At 36.2% G+C, this 26,609-nt stretch overlaps 1 protein-coding gene across 5 annotated transcripts in view; it reads right to left on the bottom strand.

Annotated features, from left to right (window-relative positions):
* TBCK (TBC1 domain containing kinase) overlaps positions 1-26,609 on the bottom strand; it is a 99,603-nt gene that overhangs the window by 47,090 nt on the left and 25,904 nt on the right. For 4 of the 5 annotated variants that reach the window (XM_030492836.1, XM_032920068.1, XM_030492835.1 and 1 more), the window contains 17 exons: positions 24,536-24,650; positions 22,727-22,800; positions 21,471-21,612; positions 20,166-20,226; positions 18,773-18,834; positions 17,984-18,045; positions 17,118-17,266; positions 16,051-16,189; positions 14,518-14,617; positions 12,536-12,585; positions 12,045-12,174; positions 11,595-11,693; positions 10,276-10,338; positions 9,272-9,398; positions 8,691-8,741; positions 7,857-7,940; positions 4,212-4,297 (listed from right to left, as the gene is read on the bottom strand). In XM_030492836.1, coding sequence (XP_030348696.1) covers positions 4,212-4,297; positions 7,857-7,940; positions 8,691-8,741; positions 9,272-9,398; positions 10,276-10,338; positions 11,595-11,693; positions 12,045-12,174; positions 12,536-12,585; positions 14,518-14,617; positions 16,051-16,189; positions 17,118-17,266; positions 17,984-18,045; positions 18,773-18,834; positions 20,166-20,226; positions 21,471-21,612; positions 22,727-22,800; positions 24,536-24,650 — 1,594 coding nt within the window. The remainder of the gene's footprint in view (positions 1-4,211; positions 4,298-7,856; positions 7,941-8,690; positions 8,742-9,271; positions 9,399-10,275; positions 10,339-11,594; positions 11,694-12,044; positions 12,175-12,535; positions 12,586-14,517; positions 14,618-16,050; positions 16,190-17,117; positions 17,267-17,983; positions 18,046-18,772; positions 18,835-20,165; positions 20,227-21,470; positions 21,613-22,726; positions 22,801-24,535; positions 24,651-26,609) is intronic. The other variant, XM_030492838.1, reaches the window with a different exon arrangement.

The raw sequence follows: 26,609 nt of genomic DNA on the forward strand, positions 1-26,609 counted from the left end.
CTTTCCACAGGATAATGAAAATTAATTATTTAAAATTGAAGGTTTGAGTTTTCAAAACATCAAAACCGCCAACATTCTTCACAAGTTCTTGCTTCTTATGCATGTATGTAATACTTGAGTTTACCAAAAACCTTTAAGAAAATTCAAAAATCTCTAAGATAAAGTTCACCTTCTACACCTCAGAGGATTATAGAGCTGAGATCAAGGTTAAATAACTACAGTTTTAAAGATAACAAACACAATAGGAGTAATCATTATTCTTGCAGTCTTTCATAGAAGAATCCTCTCCTGACCATTTGTCACTCCGTGCAGTGTGTTATTATAAACTGGTAAACTGTCACGTCTTCACCATTATAAAAATGATTTATAGATGGATAACAAAACCCCTAATACATGCTAAAGCATTTATTTCACACTGTTTTCAGTAGTCAAGACTTTTTTATGCTGGAGCCTTTCCTTCTCAAGGCTGAAGTCACACTTACAGGAATATAAGAACTACCACAATCAATGGCAATGTGGGCAAGTATTCTTCCTCCAGCAGTGACTAGCTCATTTGCTCCAGGAGGAACAAAATTTTCTGTCTGTGAAGTTGCTGGGGTTTATTTGTTTGAGGTTGGTTTGGGATTTTGGTTTTTATTTTTAGTTTTTTTGTTTGGTGGTGGTTGTTTTGTTTTGCCCGATTGATGTATGTGTGGAACAATGTTGTCCAACAATAAGCTGGAATTGTCCTAACAACGCTGCCTCCCAGCTACTGCTTTTTGTTTCGACTGTCATTTGTAAAGAAAAAAATGTTTTTGCTCTCTACAGTTCCTTTAAGAGGGGAAGTGGAGAAGGAGGTGTTGATCTCTTCTCCCTGGTATCCAGTGATAGGACATGTAGGAATGGTTCAAAGCTACACCAGGAGATATTTAGACTGAACATTAAGAAGCATTTATTTACTGAGAGGGTGGTCAGACACTGGAACAGGCTTCCTAGAGAGGTGGTTGATGCCCCAAGCCTGTCAGTATTTAAGAGGCATTTGGACAATGCCCTTAACAACATGCTTTAACTTGGTTGGCCCTGAATTGGTCAGGCAGTTGGACTAGATTATCATTGTAGGTCCCTTCCAACTGCAATAGTCTATTCTATAAACCCCTGCTCTTGCACCTTTATCTTGTGTCTTCAAAATACATACATACATACTTAGGTTCAAGCCTTTATGGTGCCTAGACAATTAGTCATAAGTTTAAATGCTACGGAAAGGTGTAAAAATGTTTTGATGACTGGGGATGCAAAGAGAATGTAGATTTAGTTCGATTTTTAGCATTAAGATTCTACCCACCTATATGCACCTACACAAACAAAATTTGAAGAATGATCACTTTCCTCACAAGATAAATACACCTGCAAGAAATCTCTCCCCAGGATTCACCACTAGGTAATTGGGTAACAGAACAGAGATAAAGTACTTCAATTGTGGGATTTTTAATTCTCAGATGAAGACCTATTACTAACACCTCCTGCATATTGCCGAAACCAAGCTAGGGTATCTACTGATGACAGCGACTCCAGCACAATGTTATTAGCGACTGCAGCCAGACTTTGTCATCTCTGTTCATGGCCACCTGACAGCTGTGTCTAGTTTCCATAATTTGCAGCTGAAAGCTCTTCAGATTAATTTATAGCCATAGTTACCCTTTTAGTAATGTAGCACACTTCCTTGTTTTTCTTCAGTTCAAAATTGTCTGCTGTTGATGTTAGAATTATGCAGTAAAATACATAATGAGTTCTAAAGCATTATATGGGGGGAGAAGAGGGAGAGATGATAAACTTCAGGAAAGTGAGCAAAGAACTGTAAGATTCACCATATATATCCCTCTGTTTACATGTAAATCACATAGCCACAGCAATGTACTTAATCCAGGCCCTGCATCAGCTATTCAAGCTTCAGCAGTGTTCAATATTCTGAGAGCTACGTGACCTGAAGCAAATGAGACGGGTGCCAGGAAACACAATCTTTCCTGCAGCAGAGCCTGCACTTCAATGATGAAACACTAATCAGGGTTTACTTTGATAGGATTAGTACTCAAGCACAAAACTCTGGTTCAGATCACATTACTACAGTGCATATCCTTCACCTTTATGGATCCTGTGCTATCTTGTTAGAGGTACAAAAATCACTTCTCACTAATCTAAAAGGCACAACAACTTTTACTTGTTAAAAACAAAAAAGACAATTTAGAAAGGACAATGTCTCTTCAGAGGCTAGTGTTAATTTTAGAACTATCATTTGTACTCCATGAAAGTTGTTTTTTTTTAATACACCTCTGTTTTGTAATTATTTAGTACCTTACCTAATCATCTCTAGACTTTAACACTTAGAGACATTTGACTCTCACATTTCACTATGTATTGTCCATTGATTAGCACAACACAAAACCTAAAACATAAAGAACCATGCGATTTTAAACTATTCCATCTGACTTGCACCTTGAAGGTTTTCAGTGGAGAATTTTAAATGTATAAGGAGACACTAGAAGCTGCTGAAAGGTCAAGCTAACACGCAAGAGAGGCTGCCACAGAGTTCTCATGTAGGTTAGTAGCAAAAATGGGAACCTGTAAGATGGTCAGGGAAATTACATCTCTACTTCTTCAGTTGGAACTGGTATCCTGGACAAAATACACAGAGGAATTGCTTTGGTCATCCACAGCCTTTACAAAATAAGTATCAAGTGCATTTACACAGCGATGCTGCAAAACTGATTCTCCATCAGGAACTTAAACCATGCTCTTCAACCCCCAAAATATTTAGACTTTCTACATAACAATGTTCTCCCTTCTGTTCTCCCTTCTTCCCACCTTTCCTTTATTTCCCCCCACCTACCCTCTTCAGATGTGGGCTATCAGCAATACATGCGGTCTTCTCAAACATCTCTCTTTATAATGCAATACATTGGCTTTCTCTTCTGCTCATTTTAATGCCACAGTATCTTTTAAATTTGTATCATTCATAAATGACACTATTACATTAAAAACAACTCTACAAATGAAAGCATGTATCTGCTTTTCCATTACAATCTTTGTAAACAATGATAACGAGTATCTGCCAGTCCTGAAGATATACACAAATTCACCCAGGAATTGGTGAATTTGTACGACAAATGACTTTCAGACGCTTAGCCTTGCAGCTTCAACTCAAATTATTTCCTAATAAACATAAGGCTTTATACTGCTTACAGAAGAAATGCATATAAATTTCTTATAAAATTTGTATTTCTACATCAGCATCATTTGACTTCAATTCCCTTCTTCCATTTTGACTTCTCAGTCATCATCTCTTCTTGTCATTACCAAATTTCTAAGTGTCAAACGTAACATGTTATAGACAGTATCAATTAACAGTGTTCTCTCTATAGCCTTGCCTAAATCTACTTTTCAGAAACATCAATCAAACTTCAATGATGCTACAGTAGGTTGACAAACGTTTCTATAGTGTTATCTTGGCTTTCTGGACTATATATACCTCTCTAAACAAAGGAGGAAAGCTTCACTATTTGCGGTGATAGCTAAAAGCAAGCCTTTAAAGAAAGCCTTCTTTTGCCTTTTCCAACATACCCCTCCCTCTATAGCATTTTAGCTAAGTTCTCAGTTTTCATTTTCCTCTATCTTACAGACTTCTTCCAATGAAAGCATAAAACTTACAGACAAGTTATGCATGTGTCCGAGGCTTCTGATAGACTATAACAAATGACTGCTCAGCATCTTCCAAAGTATGACATATCTACAGATTAACCATCACTTATACACATTTTTTATATTATTTGCAAATATGCGTGTCGTCTGTGTTAACCAATGGCATTTAACTAGTTTTCAGAAATTTAGCTTTTAGTCATTTATGGCCATATTAATTTTTATACATTAATCCACACTTTATAAATAAAATTACATTACATAAAATTATATCTTTTAAGATGAATCTTTAAGTTATAACTGACTATTAGTACTTTCTTGTATTTACTATGCCAATGGAACAGGAAGGACTGAGGTATGTAAAACAACAATCAAAACTTTACCATTTTATCAGCATACTTGAAAAAGTCCATTAGTATGAAAGTTTCACTTATGTCAAACTGCTACTGAAATAGTCTGGAAAGGCATCTCCTCCAATTTGCCCTCATTTTCCATTTTTTTACTTCCTTTGAACAACACTTATAAGAATGCTTAGCACTTACATCTGGAATAAAACCAATTTCATTAAGGTGGTTACTCAGCTCTGGATCATGGAATGCAATCATCTGGGAAAACACTGTCAGGTATTCTGAAACAACAAGCAAATTCAAGATCATTGACAAAAACACGAGCCACCACATGCTGTTAACTCACAGATGAGCTGTAGAAAAGGAGTAACATTATTTTTTTTATTTTTTTTTTCCCAATCTAAAATAAAACACCAAGTGAATACCACTACTGCCCTCCTTGTCACCATTATATTCAATACAGAGGAAGAAATTATACATTTCTCTTCCTTAGTACTTCACAATCTGGATTTTCAACAATAGTTTACTTGGTTCATATTCAGGTTGTGCTGTTCGTTCAACATGCAAAGTTAAAGACTTTTCAGTATGACTATGACCCACAAGATACTGATGGAAGCAAATCAGAACAGGACTGTTCCAAGGATTTTAAATCTCCAAATTGTTTTAATGATAGACAAAGTTTATACTCTTTAAATTATATTCTATATGGTTTCTTTTCTACAAAGTTAAATTTTGTAATTTGGAAGTTTAAGGCAATGGGGCTTTAAGGTAACCATTTCCATGACCAGTAACACCTTGATATGTATTTTTTGGAATAGATAAGGAGAAATATTTATTGTAAAAGATAAAATGTATTACATCTTCAGCATGGCACATTAAGCTGACGGATACAATTTAATTAAGTTGTCTAAATAACACTTGCTTTTAATTGGAAGAGAAGCAGACAGCAGAACACAGACATTGACAGATTTCTCTCTCTCTCTGTTCTGCCCCTCTTCCAGTTTTGTCCACACTGTCATATGCTTTGTTAGAAGGAAAATGAAGAGGCAATAACATTGTAACTTTGTAACAGATGGCAATTCCTTTTCCTACATGCTCCCAAGAAGAGAGTAATGAGGGCCCAGACAGCTAGTTGAGGGGGAGAAGAGAGACAAAGAATGCGAATCCTCATCCCACGTCAGAATATGTGGACATCTCAGTGCATCCCCCAAATATAAGACCCGAAAGATCAAGTCCGCACAGCTCCACAAATTAACCATCCAGAGTTGCCATTGTTTTTTTAAAGTCTACTGTAAGGACTAGATGCCTACTACTGTCTCTCTTGGGGAAAGCAAATAACTCCCTATTTCTCAATTTGTCTTCACCCCTGAAGGGACAAAATCAAATTCCAATTCCACTGCTAAGAAGCACAGAAGTGGTTCTGCTGGGATAATTCCATGCTTAGACACCTTTAAGAATAGAAATGGGTCTAAACATTCAGTTGTTTACAGACTCTTATCTTACTCAAATCTTCATTATCTATACTCAAGTTAGCTCCTTTCAGGTTAAGCCGTCAAGTTAAGAAAAATCACTCTGTAAAATAATTCTATATGGACCACAAATTTTAAAAGCTGATTCTGCCTCAGGAGGACTGATCAACAATGCTCTTGTAAGAGCACAAGGGAAACAAGCCACAGTCCTACTGCAAATTATACTTGAAAGGATGCCTAATTTTCCAAGGTAAGTTACAATAAAAATTAAGATCTCTTGAGCCTCCTTCAGAAATTTCACAACTTTTTCTTCAAGCTGCAATGACAAAGCCCCTGCACACTAAACCTCTTAAGAGGTTTCTGGCATCTTATGAGTGCCAGCCTCTCCCCTCTGATACTGCACCTCTCTTATGCCACAGATGCTCTGGCAGCACTCAGATGAGGAGGTAAGTGGGTAAACAGACCCATACCAGGTTTTGTGTCACCACGGTGAGACTGCTTTGGAGCTACTCACATATCACATTTTCTCGGTTTCAAGCCAAACTTATTCACATGCATACAAGTTAGGGAGATAACTGAATCCATGCCTTAAATGCATACCACGCTACATTATTAATCATTTTCATAAAGTGCATTTCACATCAGTTTTATATTATGAAACAGCCAGTAATCACAAGTAGGGTACAGTAAACCAGTAATTCTACACAACCATACACATTCAGCCATATGTTGATGAAAACAATTTCACTATTAGCTTCTCTGAAGCACATTTATTTTAAAAATGAAGATTCATGCCCATGATGTTTCTCTACAGATACAATACAGGTTGATAAATATCACCTTTATTTGACTAGCCAGTGTCATGAAATATAATTAGTGGATGGGATTACGTGGTTAATTAAGAGTTTTTAAAAACACACAAATCTTCACAAAAATGTACCACTCACGTCCAGCCAATTGCTTTTGGCTAGAATTTCATTATATGATTTTTTTGTTTTGCATAATTGGGCATTCCGTACCCAAACCCCTCTAACTGCTCATTTCCTATTTTATGTGAGGAAATATATCTGATAAGCTGAGAAAAAACACCTGTCTTCATAATATAGGACAAGTTAAGAAATTAGGTATATTGAACTCTGCAGTTCAGAAGATTCTTCCTGTCCACCCCTACATGGAAGACACAAAGAAGCTAAGAAGCTAAAATTGCAGTAGGCAGTTAAAATGACACATTAACACTTTCTTCGAACCCCAAAAAGCAGGGAAATTACACAGAATTTTCACTTAAAACTGCCATTTACACATTGGCATTTGACATACAACCCCCAAAAGGATTAAATCAGGATACTGAATGAATCCTAAAAGGTCTCCCTGAGTCCCTGATGATGTCAGATGTTGCACAGGAATTCAGGAATGCCTACACCACTTTGGTTCACAGAATCCTAGTGAACTGTATTTCTAACTTTGGCCGATCCATATTTTTATAAAGCCCCTTAGGGATAACATCAGTGAACTCTAGAGAGCAAAAGTATTATTTCATGGAAGAATATACTCCTTTGAGAAAAGTCTTTATCAAGCTATTAGTCTTGAAGTCTAAAGAGGTTGTCTCCACAGGAGCATCTGATATAATACAGTTACTCTGTTCATCTTTAGACCTTTACTGCCCCTTTTACCCAGCAAGCACTCTTTCTTTACAGACAAAAGGATGCAAATAAGTTTTATTGAATAGTTTTTCCAAACTATTATTTTACATATTCAGTTCATAACACTTCTTACTCATTGTCTCTCCTAACAACTGCGTTCTCTCCTTATGTTAGCTCTCTCCCTATTATCCGGTACATAACTGCTTTTACGTCTAATTATATGTTGTCGATCAGTTCTTAATTTCACTTTGTTTTTTGAAGAAAAAAAAAATTATAGGCACTGTTTCTAAGTTGAGGACTTTCACAAGTTATATACAAAAGAATTTCTTTAAGAAAAATACAAGGACAGGAAGCCATGCTGAAACCCAGTATTCAGTAAGTACTCATAACTGCTTTCAATTAAAACCATTCATTACCACTTGGGGTTTTTTTGTGTTTTGTTTTTTTTTTTAAACTATTAATGGCTTTTCAAAAAGCTTACACAGAGCATTTCGGGTTTTTTCTCCTGCCTGAATCTTTACCCACTTGTTTTGATTCTATTTTTCTTGCACAGCTGTTGTTCTTACTTACCTAAAATAAACCTTTTGAAATAAATAGGTGGGTATTTCTACAGTGTGATTCTAATTGTGTTCCAATTTTGCAACCACTTGAAAAAGTGCATTTATAATCCAGTAATAATTCTACTTCTCTCAAAAAAAAGAAAAATTAAAAAAATTAAGGGACAGACTTACCTTGAATAACATGAGAATTATCCTTCAAAAAGAAGTTATACAAATACTTGGGGATAAAAGCAGACATGCAGGCATATGCTAAAGCTGAAAGAATTAGAAAAATAAATGCAACTACAGAGGTAGAAACGTAAGTATATCTAAAAGTTCATTATTAAGCAGGTCATAAGCATAAACTCTTAAATCAATCTATACACAAAAACGATTGTATGCACAGTAGCCATAATAGGAATCATTGTCCTAAGAAACTAGTTTTCCCCCCCACAGGCCTTACATAAAGAAAGCCAGGTGCAAGAGAACAGAAGATTGGACTACACTTATTCTGAACAAATCACATTCTAAGATGATAAAGGCCACATATCCAAAGGTGGTCGGATAAGCTTTTAGACATTTAAAACAATTATCAGCTTTTCTGATTAAAGCTAGTCTGGAGAGGTTAACAGTTAGGTTAGAAATTACACACTCACATTAAACAAGGCTGAATTACAGCTTCACTGAAAAAGACACGTACTAGAGAAACATTACTTGCTTTTCTATAATCAAAGTTATTTGTGCTTTTTATTATATATTCATTATTCTACTCAACAATTACGGATTATGTATTCATTATTGTATTCAATAAATGCAGGGTTTGAACCCCTGCTTGAAGAGTAGTACTCCATGTGTACTTTTCAAAATCCAACTGTTTCTTATGACTTGCGGCAACAAGAGCTTTAAAATTCCTTTGTAGCTACAGAAAGTTTCCATTTATAAGTGGGTGCACGTGTATATGTCTACAACTAGATAGAGATGACAGATTATGCTTCCCCTTCACCCCCAGCAGAAAAAGGTACTCACCTTCATTGTTAAAATTCAAGTACAGAAATGGTGCACACAGAGAGTCAAGACCTAAAAAGAGAAGAGCCACAAAGAAACAGCATAAAGAGCTCATTTATAACAATGCACAAAATAAATTTGCACTCCTGATACGGATTATAATTCTGCAACGTCAGGCTTCACCTGTAATGCTGAAAGCAACTGTGAAATCAATGCATGAAAGAAGATGTTGAACTGTAATGCTGAATTAATTATTCTGCTCAACGCTTCCAAGAAATGCAATTTACCATCCCAAGAACCTGCTCAGTAACTTCAGCAGTTTTATCTTAGAGCTGAACAATAAGCAACAGATTTCTTGTTTAAGTGACTGAAACTTCAGAAGAGTAAATATATAAGAAAGAGTGAGGTGATTTTTCATTACAAATTAAATATAAATTATTAGGATCTAAATTTGTAATAATCCACAGATTCCTTCTTCAAAAGAAACAGAAAGGAAAGTGCTCAAAAAAAAGCTTACATTGGGGGTAGGGAAAAAGGTGGAGGTATTTTTAAGTCAGCCATAGCTTTCCAGTTATCTGGCCTTGCCAACCAGTCAAACTCACCTTGCCAGTACACCAAATCAGGATGGGAAACGACCCAGGCCTTCAACACACGTCTAAACTTCGCATGACCCTCTGGTGATGACAGCAATTCATCATACTGATGGCAACGAGGAATATCAACTTCAATCTACATCGCAGCCAAGCATATAATATAAAGAGAAATCAGGATAAGTGGGGTAGTACTACAGCAATCTTGCAACGCTAGAGGTGGAAGTGAGCCAAAGAATGTAGGTCAGACCACCATCGTAAACACAATCAGCTTCCTCTATCACACTCAAAATCAAAACTGAAAGGGGACAGAGGACTCTAATAGCCCTGTTCAAATTAAAAAGAGGGATTTTTTTTTTTTTAATTTTTCCAGATTCATGTTTTTAAAAAGCCTTGAAAAAGGCAGAACGCAGATTACAGCTATAGCTTTTTTTCTGACCCAACTTTAGGACTCATTTCAGGTGCTACCATTCCTTTGCTCTAAAGGATAATCAAATCAGAGTTCTCAGAATGTTGTACCCAATTTGATGTAAAATATTTCTTCACCCAGCCAAAAGGAACAGCTGTCCCTTGTGATGTCTTTTTATGTCTGGCAAGACTTCCTGGAGAACCAAATTGCTCAAGAACCTATTTCTGTGAAGCACAGCTCACCTTACAGGATCTCAGGGTACTCGGCACTATCTGGTACAAGGTCCAACATGCACAACAAACATTCGCTAAAAACGGGACTTAGCAGTACATCAGTAATACTGTTCACTACACTCTGTTGCTGTTACAGAAACAGTGATTCTGAAGTAAAAAAGGAATTTGCTTTCCACGTATTATAACTTCAGTTAACTACCCGTTCCTCTCTGTTTTGCAAGATTCTTGCTACAGTATGAATAAGGTTAGAGGACAGGGGGAACCCTTTTAGTACTATCAGCCATATCTGTTCTAATAGGCAAATGTCTGTGGCTCTTGCAAAAGATCTTTGCATTACTTCAAGTGACAATATATGATAACACCAGAAGTCTTACTTGTCTATCTGTAGGAATCGGTGTGTCTTTATCAATGGCATCATATTTTGCTTGTATGGCACCCTAAATGTGGAAGAAGAACATCTAAATTTAGAAAGCCATTACTAACATAAATGCATATGACAATGTACACACTGACATACAGAAGTTGACTGCTTTTGTTAGGTCTTTTTTTTTTATTCCCCTGAAAAATATTCCCTAAATACAGAAAATTCTGACAGCTGAATTTTAAACAAAGCCATCTTTATTCTGTTATCAGGACATATAAACCTTTTTATGACCTCCTCAGTATGATCTTCAATGATTTTCAGTTGCTTATGCAGAAAGCTGTATACTTGATACGGTTTTCCATTTTCAAGTTAAAAGATGCTCTTCAATTTAAATTAAATGCTTATCTAAGGCACTAGGAAGTGGCTTTCTGCAACATCTCTGTAAAGGCACTGAATCCAGCTATACACATCCAATATACTCTTATACAGCCTGTCCTCGCATGAATCCCAAGAAAGGCATGTTGACAAGTCCATCTTAATATTATGGGACAGGGAAACACTATCTGCATTGTACAGAAGGTAAACTTATGAAACATGAGACCTGCCTCATCTCCCAAGACCCGGGCCACAACCCTGAGCAATAACTGCTATTTGCCTTTACAGATTTTTTTGGGGTCATATTATATAGCACTCAGCAGATCACCTCCTAAGCTAAATATCCTAAATAACCTGGATGTGTTATCTATGAGAACCTCTTTGCTGCACTAGTGCAAATTGCAAGCAGGGTAGATGCAAGAGCTGAGTAGTCAAGCAACCTCTGTGACGAGCTGTCATTTCTGGGACATTCCCTTCTAGTCCTTTGTCCAAAAGGGTTATATTTATTTATTCTCTAGTCTTTAGAGAAAGTGCATTGGTGAAAAAAATACATTTGATATGTTTCATCCTGGTTTGCCCAACTATTGCTGACTGCATTTGTCAAAAATATTAAAAATCAAAACAAAAAGGAAAAAACCTGTCAACGACCAATTGTATTTAAACAATCTAGTAAAATTTGACTCTGTAAGTAGTATTTTTCCATCCCATAATCAAAATTAAAGGCAGTCAAATTTGCATACATTCTCCGAAATCAAATAATATTAAGAAACAAAAAGCAAGTCTGAACATAGTCTTCGTTCACACAATTTCGTGACTCATTTTGTTTGAAATTCTAGTAATTCTACCTGACAAATCTTCAAATCCATTCCATCTTCCCTTTCAAATCCCATTCCTACCCCATTCCCTCCCCAATAAGTACTGGAACTTCTGCAAATGCCCTCCCATTACCCTCACCTCAACACCCAACAGGGCAGCCCAGGTTATGCCTCTCAGAAGAGGAGGGATGTCGACCCTGGCTTCTTTCCAAATTTGGTTTTTCTTATATGGGTAGGCCTTTAGAGAAGAAATTAACAGAAAAAGAAAAAAATGTTACCAAGTAATTGAAACAATTCACATCCCAGTTCAAATCCCCAGTTTGGGGGATGGTCTTTCCCCCAGAGGACAAATGCTGTCAGCCTAAACAGAGAATGGCAGTTGTACAAGTTAATTTAATTCCTAACTGGAAGGCGTAGATGGAGGACTACTGTTTGATGTTAAAATACCCATTCCTTCTCATTAATGCATTCACGTGCTTTCCCACTGTGGTGTCTTGATCTCTGCTCCCTTTTTCAATTACTTGGTCCTTTAAAAATCCTCAAATTAACAGATCAAATCTAATTATCCAGCATCAGAAAGGTTACATACCTTCAACAGCCTGTCAAACAGGACAATTCTATTTAGCTGGTACTCTGTGTCCCTCTCCCGGATGATGAGAGGAAGACTAGCAGCTGCAGACAGCTCTTTACTACTATTTGAATGAGGTAAAGTTGACTGTCTGAAAAAAGAGTTAGGATAGCAGCAGTGAACAGCAAGAAATACAAATCACCATGAAAAAAATTAATATCCTGTGATGCATTTCTGAGTCATAAACAAGTTTAAATGGATACTTTTGAATATTCAGCACAAACAGTTGATTTCCAGAACAGAGAAATGGGCTAGGATCCTCAGTTTGGTATCAGGGCCGTAAGTCCATCAGTGCAGTGTTTATCAGTCCTTGAGTCTAAGAGCCAAACAAGTACATGTTAAGTTTGCTTTTGGAAGTCAGTTGTGCCTAGCTGTGCAGTATGCCACTCAGATAAAACTAGTAATTCAAAATTCAGGCCCTTATATATGTACAAACTTACACACAAACTTACTCATCTTCAAGCAGTGGATAAAATGCTTCCCCACCAACATCTTTCAGTCTCTGAAATGAAGAATAAAAATAATTCATTATCAGAAAGCTGCTTGGAATTCAAGTGGAAATATTTAGTGGAATAAAGATCAATTAGTAATTTATTTGCCAAACTTCCTAGCTTGCCTTGAGACCTAAGCATTAGCTCAGTCCTCCATCAGCAAAGAAACGTACAGCCTTGAACACTATAAACTTTTGCTAATAAAGGCTTTTTGAGTTGATGGAAGTTGTTCTGCCTGAAGATAACACTCTTCTCATTCATAAACCTGCTTACAGACAAAACATAGTTCTGTGAGTCATGGATTAAATGGACAGTTAAATGGAAAGTTCAATTCTATTATATAGTTCTTTTCCTCATTTTTCTACATGGACTTCCTATTCAAGTAGCTGCAAAGCAGCTGAACAACTTGGTTTTATATTTTTAATCAGTTCAGGAGTTACACAAATTTGAGTTCCTCTCAGCATCTGAAAGCTGCACTCTCTGGAATGGTAAACAGACAAACATACATGGACTTTTGCCTGATGTTTTCAGGTATCTTTGATGCATCAAAATTAATGTTTAATACCATCATCCCTCCAGTGTTCTGTTTTGTAGTTCAACCCCTAACTTAAAGGCATACAGTACATTGCCTGTGCCTCCTGGGATTGACAGTATGGTTCATTCTCAGTTCATTCAATTATCCTCTTTTGATTATAAGCATTAAACTCTGCTCTATAAAATGTGTTTGAAGAAATACGTAAGTTCAAAAATTTATTTCAACTAACACTGCAAGGTTCAGGCTTGCATCTTCCCAAAAATCAAACTTCAGTATATACTTATTTGTTGCTGCATTTATAGAAGTAGGCAGTGATACCCAAAATTACAGATTAAAAAGTTTTTAAAAAAGCCTTAAACTACCCCTTTTGTAGGAACAAAAACAGGAGATGCAGTTCATACTACCTTTAAAATAGCTGTTGCATATTCTTAACCTCCCCTGCCTGCTTGCCCCTCAAATCCCACCAACCAAGCTACAAAATAATCTAGTTATTTGGTCTGTTTTCATGCGTTTGTGTGAAGTAATGCAAAGTTCTACCAAAGAAATATGTTTACACAGTATTTGCCACATTGACACTAAAATTAAGATAACAGTGGCAGAGATTAAGACTTCAGGAGTCACCTTCCTTTCTGTATTAACCCCTGTAATCATATGGAAAAGTTCTTTATAAAATGACTGCGACAGAATTGCATTCATTGCTATAAAAAGCAAGCTGCAAACAGCACAGCATAAATTTTTAATTCCATAGCAATAAGCTTTATGTGTGCAGAGACATGAACAATTAACACATTTCAGTAATATATGCAGTCAATCTTGCAACTGATCATTACATCACGCAAAATTATGAGTTATCTTATGTTGATTTTTCCACAGAAGATGAAAACTGCATTACTGCATTCTGGCAAAATGCTTTGAAGTGATCTTTTGAACTAGTTGTTTAATAGCTACATATTCCAAAGATTAGTAATTAACTACTAGAAACTCGGTACAAAGGCTTTCAGGAGCTGCAACTCAAGTTTATCTTTCTTTTGGCTCTTGTGTGCCACCTACAGAAAGGAATTAAAGAATGCAAGATGACATTGTCCAATTAATTTAGCAATAGTGGAGAGTACCAGGTACCACAGAACTATTTGGGATTCACCAGAACAAAGTAGGTAACAAAAATAGAGAAAGGGAGGGACACATGAAGGGGATGGAGGGACAAGAGATAAATCATATTTAGTAAGCTTTTGCAGACAAAGCAACCTACTAACATAAATCAGAATCTGACTCACATGCTAAGAAGTCTTCTCTTAGAATCAACAATGCCGTCAGTTGAAGGAAAGCAGTAGGAGCTGCTGTTACATATTCCCTTTAAACAAATGTTTCTACAGTGAAGACAAGAACAAGTGCACAATATTCTTCTTACGTTTCGGAGCTGGCACAGAGACAAAGTCACAGTCGTGTCATCTAGGAGGGAACTTCTATCTCGTCCTTGCCCAAAGCTCTCACCATCTTCTAATAAAAAGCTTCAAAAGGGAGAAAAAAAAGAAAATTAGGCCATTTTAAAACATAAGCCTTGAGTTAGAAAAAATAAAACATTTTTACATCTATCAATTTCCTCTTTAAAACAAAATACTAGTGCTTAGAAGTATACTGTATTGACTCTGTATGACATGAAGCCTGCTATCAAGGGAATGTACAATTGCCTTAAATTATCCAAACAGTTTTTGCAGTAAAAAGGCACATTTCAGGTTTTCTATAACTTTGGTTTGCACACGAAGGAACAATAATGAGATACGGGATTAATATTCCCTTTTATTTGTTGGCCTGGCACAGACCAGGACTGCCATTTATTGTGAAAAGCAAAAAGAAAACATTATTGTCATCCAAAAGCCATTTCCCATCATGACAAAAAACCCAAGCAAAAGTCTGACACAGACCTTTCCTGCTGCAGTCCATCTAAGGATACAAATCCATACAAGAGAGCACACACAAATTGTCTATTTTGTGATATTTTTGAAGCCGATCACATGAAATTGATTTCCAGAAATTAAGCTAGCATTCTCAGCATCACTTAGAAGATGGACTTAGATTGTACTTTTGAAATTAACACCTCATCTTCAATGTAGATAGTATGACAAAAGTATTTTCCCCTCATAATTCAAAAGGAAACGCATTCACCTGCGGGTACAGAAATAGGCAATCCCTTGAAATCCACACTAATTCTGCCACCAAATATCACATAAAATCTCTCTCTACCTTTTTATTTTCAAGTTACCCCATTTTGGCTGTACACTGACTTCACGTGCTTTTAAAACCCAGAACCAGCAAACTGATCTATATGGACACGTAAGTATGCTTATTAAGATCAGCTTCTAAGATTAAAACATGAATATACTACATAAAAAAGCAACATGTGCAGCAGTAAGATAAAGGTAGTAACAACTAAAATGCTGTCACAGAACTGTAAGTCATAAACCTAAAACTTTTTAAAAAAGTAATCAGCCAATCTGGTGAATGACTGGGTTGACCATTCAGCTCTGCTGCTCTGCAAAAGGGATTCAGAATGTGAGAATTTGCTACAGAATGTATTGATTTAAATTACAGTTACAAATACACTGTTGAAGCACACTGAGACATTTTTACTGAAACTTAATAGTATTGGAAAGTGTGCTAAATTTAGGGACTTACATTTCAGTGTTTTGCACTTCACCTACATTTCTTCAGATTTCAGAAAACAATATGAAGTGCAGGCAGGTGACACATACAAGACTCTCAAATAATGCCACAAATTGGGTAAGAGGGGAAGTGACATGATTTCCTGCTGTTCAAGAATGCCATTTTCAATATTTTTCATGAATACAGGTCTTGAAACTAAAAACCAAACCAGAATGTTTTCTCAGATCACTAGCCTTCTCCATCCATCCTTCTTTCCCTTAAAGTGCTCCTCCTTCCTTACTTGGGAAGTGTGCAGACAGGTGGCTTTGATCGAATGATTTCCTTGTTGACAAGTTCTTTCTCCAAGTCTCCTCCAGCCAAACACCACAGGTAATAAACCTCTTCAATTGATCTTTCTGCTAGGTAATCATTATCTTCATCTATTAGAAGAAACCACATAAAAATGAGTTACAGCTTTTTAGGCAGCCTACATTTCTTTCTACCACTCTAAACACATACTGTTGAAAAAAAAAAAAAATAAAATTACTATGTTTTAAAGGTCCTAGACCTTAATGTGAAGTTAGCAGAAAAGTGATCTTCACTTTGCACGTTCTCTTTAGGAAGATTTACGGAAAGAGCAGATGAGCAGAAGTCAGAAAAAAGTAAATATTTTTGCAGTTAGCCTTGGTACCAGAAAATAGTACCAATTGGAGAAATACACTGAAGTGTCGACTTTTATTTCCTGTATGTCTTTACAAAGAAAAACCACCACCACAAACAAAAAAGCCTAAACCCAAACACTATCTTAGTCTCCCAAAACTGTGACGGTTTCTAAACAAGCAGAAAAATCTGAAGAATTCAGAAAAAGTTAATGAGGACTTCAGAGCGGTAACACTTTCAGCATACTGCAGTTTTAAACTTAGAAATGTTGTCTTTTATTCTAGAATGTGACCTTTTCCACAAGGATTTCCAATACCTCCAAAAATCATGCTATGATCCAGCAGAATCCTCTTACCAATTCACAACAAAATTTAAGGGGGGGGGGGGGAGCCAACCAAAAACTGACAAAACAAACCCTTATACATGCACATGTCCAAATTCCGAAGGCAAAAATACAATAGTCCAAGCTGGACTTGAATACTAACGATAACTGTTTATTCCCTGAGATTGATGCGCAAAATCAAGATGCCCTCCTTTGACTTGCAAATATCCCTCAAAACATGCTTGCCCATATCGCTGCCCATCAAACAACTTATTACAATAATGTTGTATTGTAATATTTAATAGTTTCCCCTCCAAAAAAATATTAAAATAAAACATGAATACATTTTATTTTCCTTCCCCCTGCAATGACATTTATCACAATACCTTTACATAATTGACTTATGTCTTCAGGAAGTGTTAAATTAGCACATCTTGGAGAAGATGAGAACAGACCAGCAGGTTTGTGGAAGAGAGGATATACTGAAGATAATTCACTGAACAAGCTGTCATGCAGCAATTCCTCTGGAATTGGCCTTGAATTAAGAAAAGAGAATAAAACACAAAGAGTAAAATGCTTTCAGAAAAGTTACGTTTAAGTGAGAAATGTTCCCAGTAATAAATATTAGCAAGTTATTTTAAATTATATTGGATTGTAGAAATTTTAATAGCAAAAATGTCTCCTAATTTTATTCATGATGCATAACACACTACGTAATCTGTTTACAGACCAAGTTCAGATCTTGCCTTCATTTAATGTACACAGCAAGGGTTTTATTAATTTCCCTTTAATTCCTTTAAGCAGAGATGGAAAAATGCAAATGTAAAGCCTTGATTAAAGAACAAAAACATACTTCAGTTTTCAGAAGAAAGTTGTGGTAGACTGACATAACCAGAAAGTACTTTGAAAGAGATTTGAAGAAAACAGCCCTAATTCTGGCTACTTTAGACCTGCAGTAACCACCACCAACTTCCAGACATGGAACTAAAAACTGTGAACTTAGAACTACAAATACCTGCATAGTTTTCCCCCAAAATACTTCGATTTTATCTCCAAGTTTTGCACAGTTGATTCCTGCACACACACCCCGCAATTCTTTTCCTTTAAACATTGAAAAGTAACAAAACCAAGAATTTCTGATCAATACCATAAAATCATCAGCATTCCAAAAAAGGTTCAGCAACAGTTTTTCTAATTTCTAATTGCATAGTATCTCAGCAAAGTTTGCTAGGCATTTGGACTGAATACTTGCCTCTTAGAAGGTTGGAATGTAAGGCATTTCTTCAGTAAAGCTGTGATATTTTCAGGAAGGTCCTGGAACATAAGAAAAATATGGAGGTCTCTATTACAGTCTTAATTCAGCAGGCCACTTAGCTCATACTTAACTTTTAACATACACTGCCCTCCTTGAGGGCAATAAAATTTCCCACCTACACATATGAGGTTAGCTGTGTCTGACCAAAATGCTGGAGAAGTAATTCTCACCTGCATTTGCTTGGAAGGAGGCGGGGTGTGTGTGGAAAGAGAATCTGAAAAATTTGCAATGTATGTAGCTTTTTATTTTTAATTTAGATATTCTGTACCCAGCTTGAAACAATGCAGTACTTGGAAATTATCTTCTGCTAATAGAATCCTTTCACAGAACGTCTCAAAACATACAGACACTACAATTCAGTGATTAATTGGGGGGGTGGGGAAGAGTTGAACTGTATAAACCTCCACTATCAGAATGTGTAAAGTGAAGACTAAATATCTAGAAGAAAAATACTTAACCCCCAACAAGTTTACAACTTAGTAAACTATCCAGAGAGCATTAATATTGACTGAGATTGACAGTAATTTTGGAAAAGAGTGAATATTACCAGTGCTGGCTATTTGAAAGGATCTTACATATGTAGTTTATTTTTCCTTATACTGCAATACATCAAGTGACCAAGTAAGTTAAAAAAAAAATAATATATATATATATGTGAAATACTGTGCAACGATATTAAAATATTTTGGATAAGACAGCATGGAAGAACAAACTAGTTCCACAAACCTTAATAATATCAAGGCAACCATGTTCTTCTGCCAATACAGTTACAATATCATCTACACAACCTTTGAAAGACAAACAGAACAACAGAAAGTTAAAGACTATGAAAAAAGTGATACTAATTAAACAGGATATCAGATAAAATCTCACCCCAATAAAAAGCACTTTGGCTTTTTATTGACATTGTCACATCACCTGAAAGTGAATTCTCAAAGTTAGAAATTAAAATTATTATTATCACCTATGCAGACAGAAAATTGAAGCCTAAGAAAGTTAAGCAGCACATCTAATTTAACAGTGCAAATCTTTTTGCAAGCTTAGTAAATTCAGATTGTTAGTCTCTACCAAATAAATTAAAAGTCTTTCCACTAAAATAAAAACGAACAACCAAAAACAAACTTGAAAGAACTTAAAAATACCTGCACATAGAAGCTTGAAGTAATTTCATTTTGTTGCTACTTGCAGTCAATACGTAGCAGTATTTTATAACTTGTTTTCAACACTTTATTGAGAAAATAATTCCCAAGTCAGGACATGAATGTTTTTCAGTGGGTAAAGGTTACCAGTAACTTGCATTCAGCTTGAAGGGGATTGAAATGCTTCAGGAAGCTTTATTAACAAATCACTTACCAGAACACTCAGAATTTCAGCATGGGAGCACTAACTGCTGAATGAAAAAGATGTTTCTACTGACAGTAACTAACTTTTACTGTATTATCATTTGCTCTGGATAATAACGACTTCCTGATAAAGCTTCAAATTGCAAATTTATGCCCTTCCCCTACCCAGGGCTTACACATTAACCCCACAAGAAATCAAATTTTGAAAGCCACAGAACAGCATCACTTTCAGGATTATATGCATTAAGAAAAAAGTCCATGTCTACAGTAATGTTTTAGTTTGTAGGTGACACCAGAAAAAAAAGCGTGGATCCAGTAGCACACTTCTGAGCTCTCTCTTTATTTTCTGTCTTCCTATTTAAGTCCTGCTTCTCCCTGCTTGGGATTTGGTACACAAGCACTACTAGTGCAGGGGAAGCCTTTTTTAGTGTCATGTAATTCCTAACTCGTTTCATAAACCTCCTGACACAACAAATATCCATCAAAATGACAACCTTTCCTGGGGTTTTGTTTTTTTTTTGTTAGTTTGTTGTTTTTTTATAGTCTGCTTTTACTCTAACACACTCATAGCTCTTCTGATAAGTTATTTTTCCTGGCATCCACCTGTGTACCTTCCCTAGACAAGCAACCATGCTTCAAATGCCTATTTAATTCTGGAAATGAAAGTTGACAAAAGGTAAACTGCCTTAGGTCTGAGCATCACCAGCTGCATAGTCTGTAAAGCTCTAATTATAGAACTGCTTGGAAACTTGAAAAATTGATTTAGTGCTACTTACCTAACGTAATTATAAATTTCAATCTTTCTGCTATCTCCAAACTCTGGAATAATTTTCTCCCCTAAATGAATAACAAAATCAAATCAACAGTTGAATGCTACTACATAAAAAAATTAGATAGCATACATACCCATCTATACATCAAGACAGTGAAACAAGCTTCTACACCTGAATTTTTGATTTAGGAAAACTATCTGTTAGAACAGAAAACATCATCTACCCCAACTATGGCAGAAACAGTTTTATGCCATCATAATGAAAAAAATATATCATTTATAATGTCTCTTAGTTGGAACAAATGCACCACCCCCCCCAAAAAACCAAACCAAACAAAACAAACAAAGCCCCAGGCTGCCTTAGCAAACCTCCAGGTTTATTATTAATTCAGTATCAGGCTCTCAAAAACTCTATTTTTTTCCAATGTGAGCATGAACAAAGGTAATTACTTAATAAACATGGTAATCATGATAGCTTGTATTTCTGCACAGTGCTTTTGAAAAGTCATCTGAAGATGTTTCAAAAAATGTCATTATTGCTTTAAGAAAATATATTATTCAAAACAATAAATAATGATCAATGAACACTACACGAATTTACAGAAGAGCAGAATATGCCAAAGAAGACTACTTCTAGTATCCTGGTCTAATCGTATATAAAACACACTCTTGACCATGCAATTGTCTGACAATTTAGTTGTCTTATATGAGACTAAATATCCAGGAATTTGTTACATTACATATATCCCTATAGAATGTTGTTGTCTTTGAATGCAAGAAGCCCAGCTTAACATATACAAATAGTAAAGATTATTCTGTCATAATTTATTTCAACTTATAGAGTTAAATAAGCATTTTCCAAGCAAACACTGAATTCTGTACAAAAGTTCCTTAAACTCTGGTGATAAGACAGATTCTCCCTTCTCTTGCTTTCTGTGAAACTTCTAGCAGTTTCTCATCCCTTCCAAGAAGGATGAGAGCATGACAGCAATGGTTATTTCATGCTTAAAAGCACAATTAAAACAACCAATTATCCAGAGACACTTCTTGGTTCAGAAGGTATTACTCATTAGGAAGTAAATCATGCATTCACAGCTGCCTTTCATGGTTAAAACATATACTCAGACCAAGCCAATATGCATCCTACTACTTGAACCACCACCAACTCTGTCCAGGTAGCAATGCTAACATATTCTGATACTTGGATTGGGGTGATGGGCAAAGTGTTATTAACCTGATACTCAAGAGCAATCAAGTTAATGTAACTACTCCCCAAGAGTCACATCAAGAGAATTATCCTCTTACATACCATGCAAAGCTCAAATAATATTATACCAAGAGACCACAGATCTGATTTAGGGCCAGAAGGCAGACGCTTCTCACACTGAGTATGATCATTTGGTTTGACTATTCCCTGCGCAATTACTTCAGGTGCCAGATATGATGGGTACCTAGAAAAATGCAGCAACATTAAGTAATATCCTGTCTGTCCATAAAAACTACATTTCGGTTACAGTAATCAAAATAATTTTGCATTGTGAGAAACTAGCAATGCAGGTTCTTCTATTTTATTCAGTCAAAATCTACACATTGCAGCAAAGTTTCATTTCAATTGCAAAATACATAGTCCCTACTACATAAAAGGTCAGATCTTAATCACTAACTCTGCTTGTTTTTTTGAGAGGAACTAACAGCAGCTTTCAAAACTGTATGTCTGCATATCTCAAAGGAAACATATATTGAGTTCCAGCACTAGCACATTAAATAAATGTATCCTAGACCCATAATTGGGGCCGGTGGCAGTATTCCCCCTCTATTGACAGTGTTCTCATCAAATAACTTTTGAATTTGTAAAAAAAAAAAAAAGTAACAAAAGGTGTTGAGGACATATTCTACCTGCTGCTAGATCATTTTAAAATAATGTTATCACTTTTGGTGTCAACAATTCATTGTAATACTTACAAAAAAAAATCTGAAATCACCCTTCGAAGGGAAACAGCATTACTTCTTTTGGGCATCTTTAAGAATCAATTTAGTATTTCAATTGTAAACAGCATGCTACCTCAAAAAAACCAAAAAGTGGCAAGGAAACACTGCAACAAAGTGTATCATTTTGGCTAGACAGTAAGATAACTTGAAAATATATCACAGAATGCTAAAGAGAAGAGATGCCTACAGTGGTGTGCAATAGCGAAGCACTAGTTGTGCTTTTTCCTAAATTTGAAATTAGATTGTCGTTCCAGAATCTGAGTCATAAGGAACTGCTAGCATTTGAAGGAAAATCTAGGCAATAAGAACTGACATCACAGTTACAATAACATGCTTGCATGGCACCTGCTCTCTGTTTTTCATTAATTTCGCCTAGTCAGATGATAACCACTTCAGTGACATGATTAGAAGCTTCCGTGTAACAGGTGTATGTACCATACAGGAATTAAAACAGCAACCTATATAACCTGTGCATACCACACATTTTTGAAGATGATGCCTCAAAACATAAATATATTTCCTGAAAAAAAAATAAAAATATCCCTGATAAGTTTTTCCATGTAGCTACATTCTTACCCTATAGGAAAATCAACATCAACACCTTGAGCAGTCATATGGTAGAGTCCAAATTTAGCCAATTTCACATGTCCCTGAAGAAGAAAAAACAAACGATCAAGAACAGCAAAATCTGACGTTGGAAGAATCTGGTTTTAAGTTAAAAAACCAACAACAAACCAGTAAAACAAACAAACAAACAAACAACCCACCCAAACCAAAACAACAAAATTAACATTTGAACTTGCTTTAGCTGCCAGAAGACAGATACCTATTAAAAGTCACGTGTCTCATCTGTTATGCAGAACTGCACTGCAAGTTAATAAGATGCTTATTCCTAATGCTTTTACTTTCCAAACACATTAAGTAATCACCTTGTTTGGAACACACAGGAAAATCAGAACTTTGCAAGTTACAGTATATTTTCAGTAAATAAAAAAGGCTTAAATACTCTATTGAACATTTTTCCTGTTTGAAAACTGTTCAAAATGCTGTTTGAATATTAGAACTCCCTAAGCATCACCACTATTCCCTCACCTTTTTCATTAACCCAGCCTTGCTTTTCCAGTCCTTCCAATCAACTCATTACTATCTCGTTCTCATTAACTGTATCAACATATATTTCAAAGAAACAAGTTTTCCAGGTGCTTGTTTTTATGCTGTGGAGGCAGAAAGTTAATACTGAAACAGCAAAAACCAGGCATAGAAGTTAAACTGAGGGATTATTTCTGCTGGGTTTTTGATTATACTCATTCAGCCTGTAGATGGTGCAACTACATCAGCAAGCTATTCAAAGTGCAGGGGGAAAGTTTTCAAGTTTATTGTTTTCATGGCCCATCTTTTGTTCTTTTATCGATTTTAGGAATATCTTCAAATTCTAAAGTACTTTTGCTGTGAGAGTATTATTATGATTTTCATTTGTTTACAACTACATAAAAAGTAGTGTTCCTTCCTTCCTTCCTTCCTCCTCTCTTTTTTTATTGTCTTCCAAGGGAAGGATCTAGCTATTCTGTCTAAACTCAGTAAAAAGGGGAAGGAGAGAGGAGTTATGCAGACAGGTTAAGCTCTTTAGCTGTCAAGTTCAGATAAAGCAACTGCTGTGAGTACAACAGCAGCTATTAGTTTCTCTCAGCTTTTATGAATGAGGATAACCTATACGCCACACTGCCAACTCAACAGTCTGTGACAGAACTGACAGACACTAGAATTTTAATAATCCAACATGAATAAAGAAATATGTTGATATCTTAAATGTCAAGTATCAGATCACCATGAAATGCAGGAAATATTAACAGCCAGTTAGCCAGAAAAAATACTTTCCTATTCAAACAGCTAGGAAGGTCTTGCAACTAATTACAGTGATGACAAGTACACTTAGATGTACTACCTTGTCATTAGTACTTGATGACAAGTACACTTAGATTACCACCTTAAGAAGAAAAGAGTGAAAAGAGTGGTTTGGGATACAAGAAAATGGGAAAGGAGAAAAATAAAATCTGAAATACAGTCGAAATTTAGGAAATGGGGGGAAACTAGTTTAAAACAAACAAACAAAAAAAACCCCCAAAAAACCCACCAACAGTCCCCTCCCCAAAAACCTGAAGCCAAACCAATGTTTTCAGATATGCAATTTTTTTCCTCCATCAGAAAGACTGTGACTGCTCAATCTCCATAGCTATACGTGCGTGTGTATATATATATACACTGCCCAATCTCCATATACTACGTGTGTGTGTGTATATATGCATGCTATTTGTTGGCATCAAGAGTTAAAAAAAAAAACCAACCCAAAACCAAAACAAACCCACAGATTAACTCATGTAGCTGTACCTTTCGATCCAAAAGAATATTGCAAGGGGAGAGAGCTCGGTGGACCATTCCATGTTCGTTCATACATTGCAAACCTTGCAAAACTTCATATGCTATGCATAAGATCCTTGAAGAACTGCAGGAAAAAGAAAAAAATATGTTTCCCTTTCTAATTTGTAAAAATTCCACAGCTATTCCAAACACAAGCAAGACATTTACAATTCCAGAACAGTTTAAGGAATTAACATTGAATATGGTAGGCTATGTTCAGTGCCATACACAACTTAAAATCCCGTAAGTAGGTTTCTTCACCCTGAACTGGTCCTTAAAAACGGCATAAAATTGTGACAAAGTATAAAACATTCTCTGTCATACAAACTGTGAGATATGCCTTTATTAATTGGGAAAAAAGCTCCCAACCCTCCCTTATTTTTATTTGTTCTTTCTAAGTTTGTTATTGCTCTTCACAGAAAAGTTGAATTGAACACAAGTTATTGAAACTTGGATGTTAACTGCAGCTTATCTAAAAATACCGTAAAGGCATGGCTAGATCACACTCTCGGAAGCATCAACCTTACTGTCTGTGGAAAGAAACAATGAAGTTTACCATCCAAACCTCTTTGACATAACCATGTACAAAATTTATCATTTACCGTAAGAATTGATAGCCTTAAAAATCAGTTTCTGTGAACAAGAGAATAGGAATTTGTACGGAGACCACCAGTACTAGCTTCCAAAGTGCACCCAAAATAAGAACAAAGGTACAGATCTAATGTCACCCAGAAAAATTCCTTTTAACTTTTTACCCTTTGACACATTTCAGGTCCATTTGGCAACTTTATCTCTCAAGACACTGGTTCACAAAATGTCAAGAAAACAAAGCATATCTACTTACAAAGGCCTAACTTATTTTAAAGAATAACATACAATAACATTCTGGACAAGACTCACCACCATTTCTTGCTTATTAAAAATTTGTGCAACAGCAAAATGAGGGGGAGCATTACAGATTGGCAAGAGTGATAAGCCAACAAGTACATCACGAGGTATTTTAGCTTAAAAAGTGTTTCTTTGTATTAAAAAATAAAGTACAATTTTGTGAGGAGTGAGTGCTCTCTGGTGGCACCAGGGGGCCTCAGCCACTCATTTATTCTCCAGTTTCTCTTGCAATTCATAAAATCAGAACCAGGGCAAATGCCTGAAAATACCGCTTTTAGGTTCTTTGCTATTTAAGATAAATCCTCCATGGCATTACAACCACCAGCAACACACGAATGATACGTGGTTTTCACTGCACATAACTCTCAGTGTTCTTAAACTACTGCCACCCCACTGGGCAGAAGTGTTCAGCCAGTACCTCACCCGCAAGCTAATGCACGTACACCACCTCCCCAGGAGAGACGGAACCCTGTATAACAAGCTCTTCCTAGTGCTGATGCACATTCTCTAGTTCTTATTTTATTTATTAGGTAAACCACAGTGTTTGTGGTTACTGCCCATGAGATTTGCATTTAATTGCAAAAGGCATGACAGCAACAGTAGTTGCTGTTACTGAGCACAAGAGATGTGTCTGATTTAAACTCCCCAAGGACAAGTTTAACAGCATTCCCTTTCCTCACTGGAGATGCCTACCACAGCTATCTCCTTGCTTCAGTGGGCTCAGCCCTCCCCCAGTTTCTACATCAATGTTGGTGGTAAGGTCTGAGCAGATTCATAAACTTTTCCTGCATATCTGGAAGTCTGTTTTTCAATAGACTAGCTAGCATCCAACTATGATAGATCTAAAGAAGTAGTTTAACCACTGGGGCTCTTGAATCACAGAGGTTTCAACACCCTCCTTTAACAGGAGGCGGGTAAAAAAAAAACCAGCAGCAAAAGCACTAGAAACAACACAGGAGAAAAGGTGGCAAAATGGAGGTGTGGCAGGTTCAACACCAACCCTGCTACAAGCCTGACCTAATGACAGTTGTGTGGCATGATACCCTGTTCATCTCAGCAGCTGATGATCATGGCTGTGACTTTAAACTACTATGAAGCAAATCAATCCACTGCTCTAGGCAGATGCGGTAGGAGGTAGTAAGTAAGATCATGACAG

This window comes from Strigops habroptila, chromosome 7, assembly GCF_004027225.2.
Source record: "Strigops habroptila isolate Jane chromosome 7, bStrHab1.2.pri, whole genome shotgun sequence".
Classification (NCBI taxonomy): domain Eukaryota; kingdom Metazoa; phylum Chordata; class Aves; order Psittaciformes; family Psittacidae; genus Strigops; species Strigops habroptila.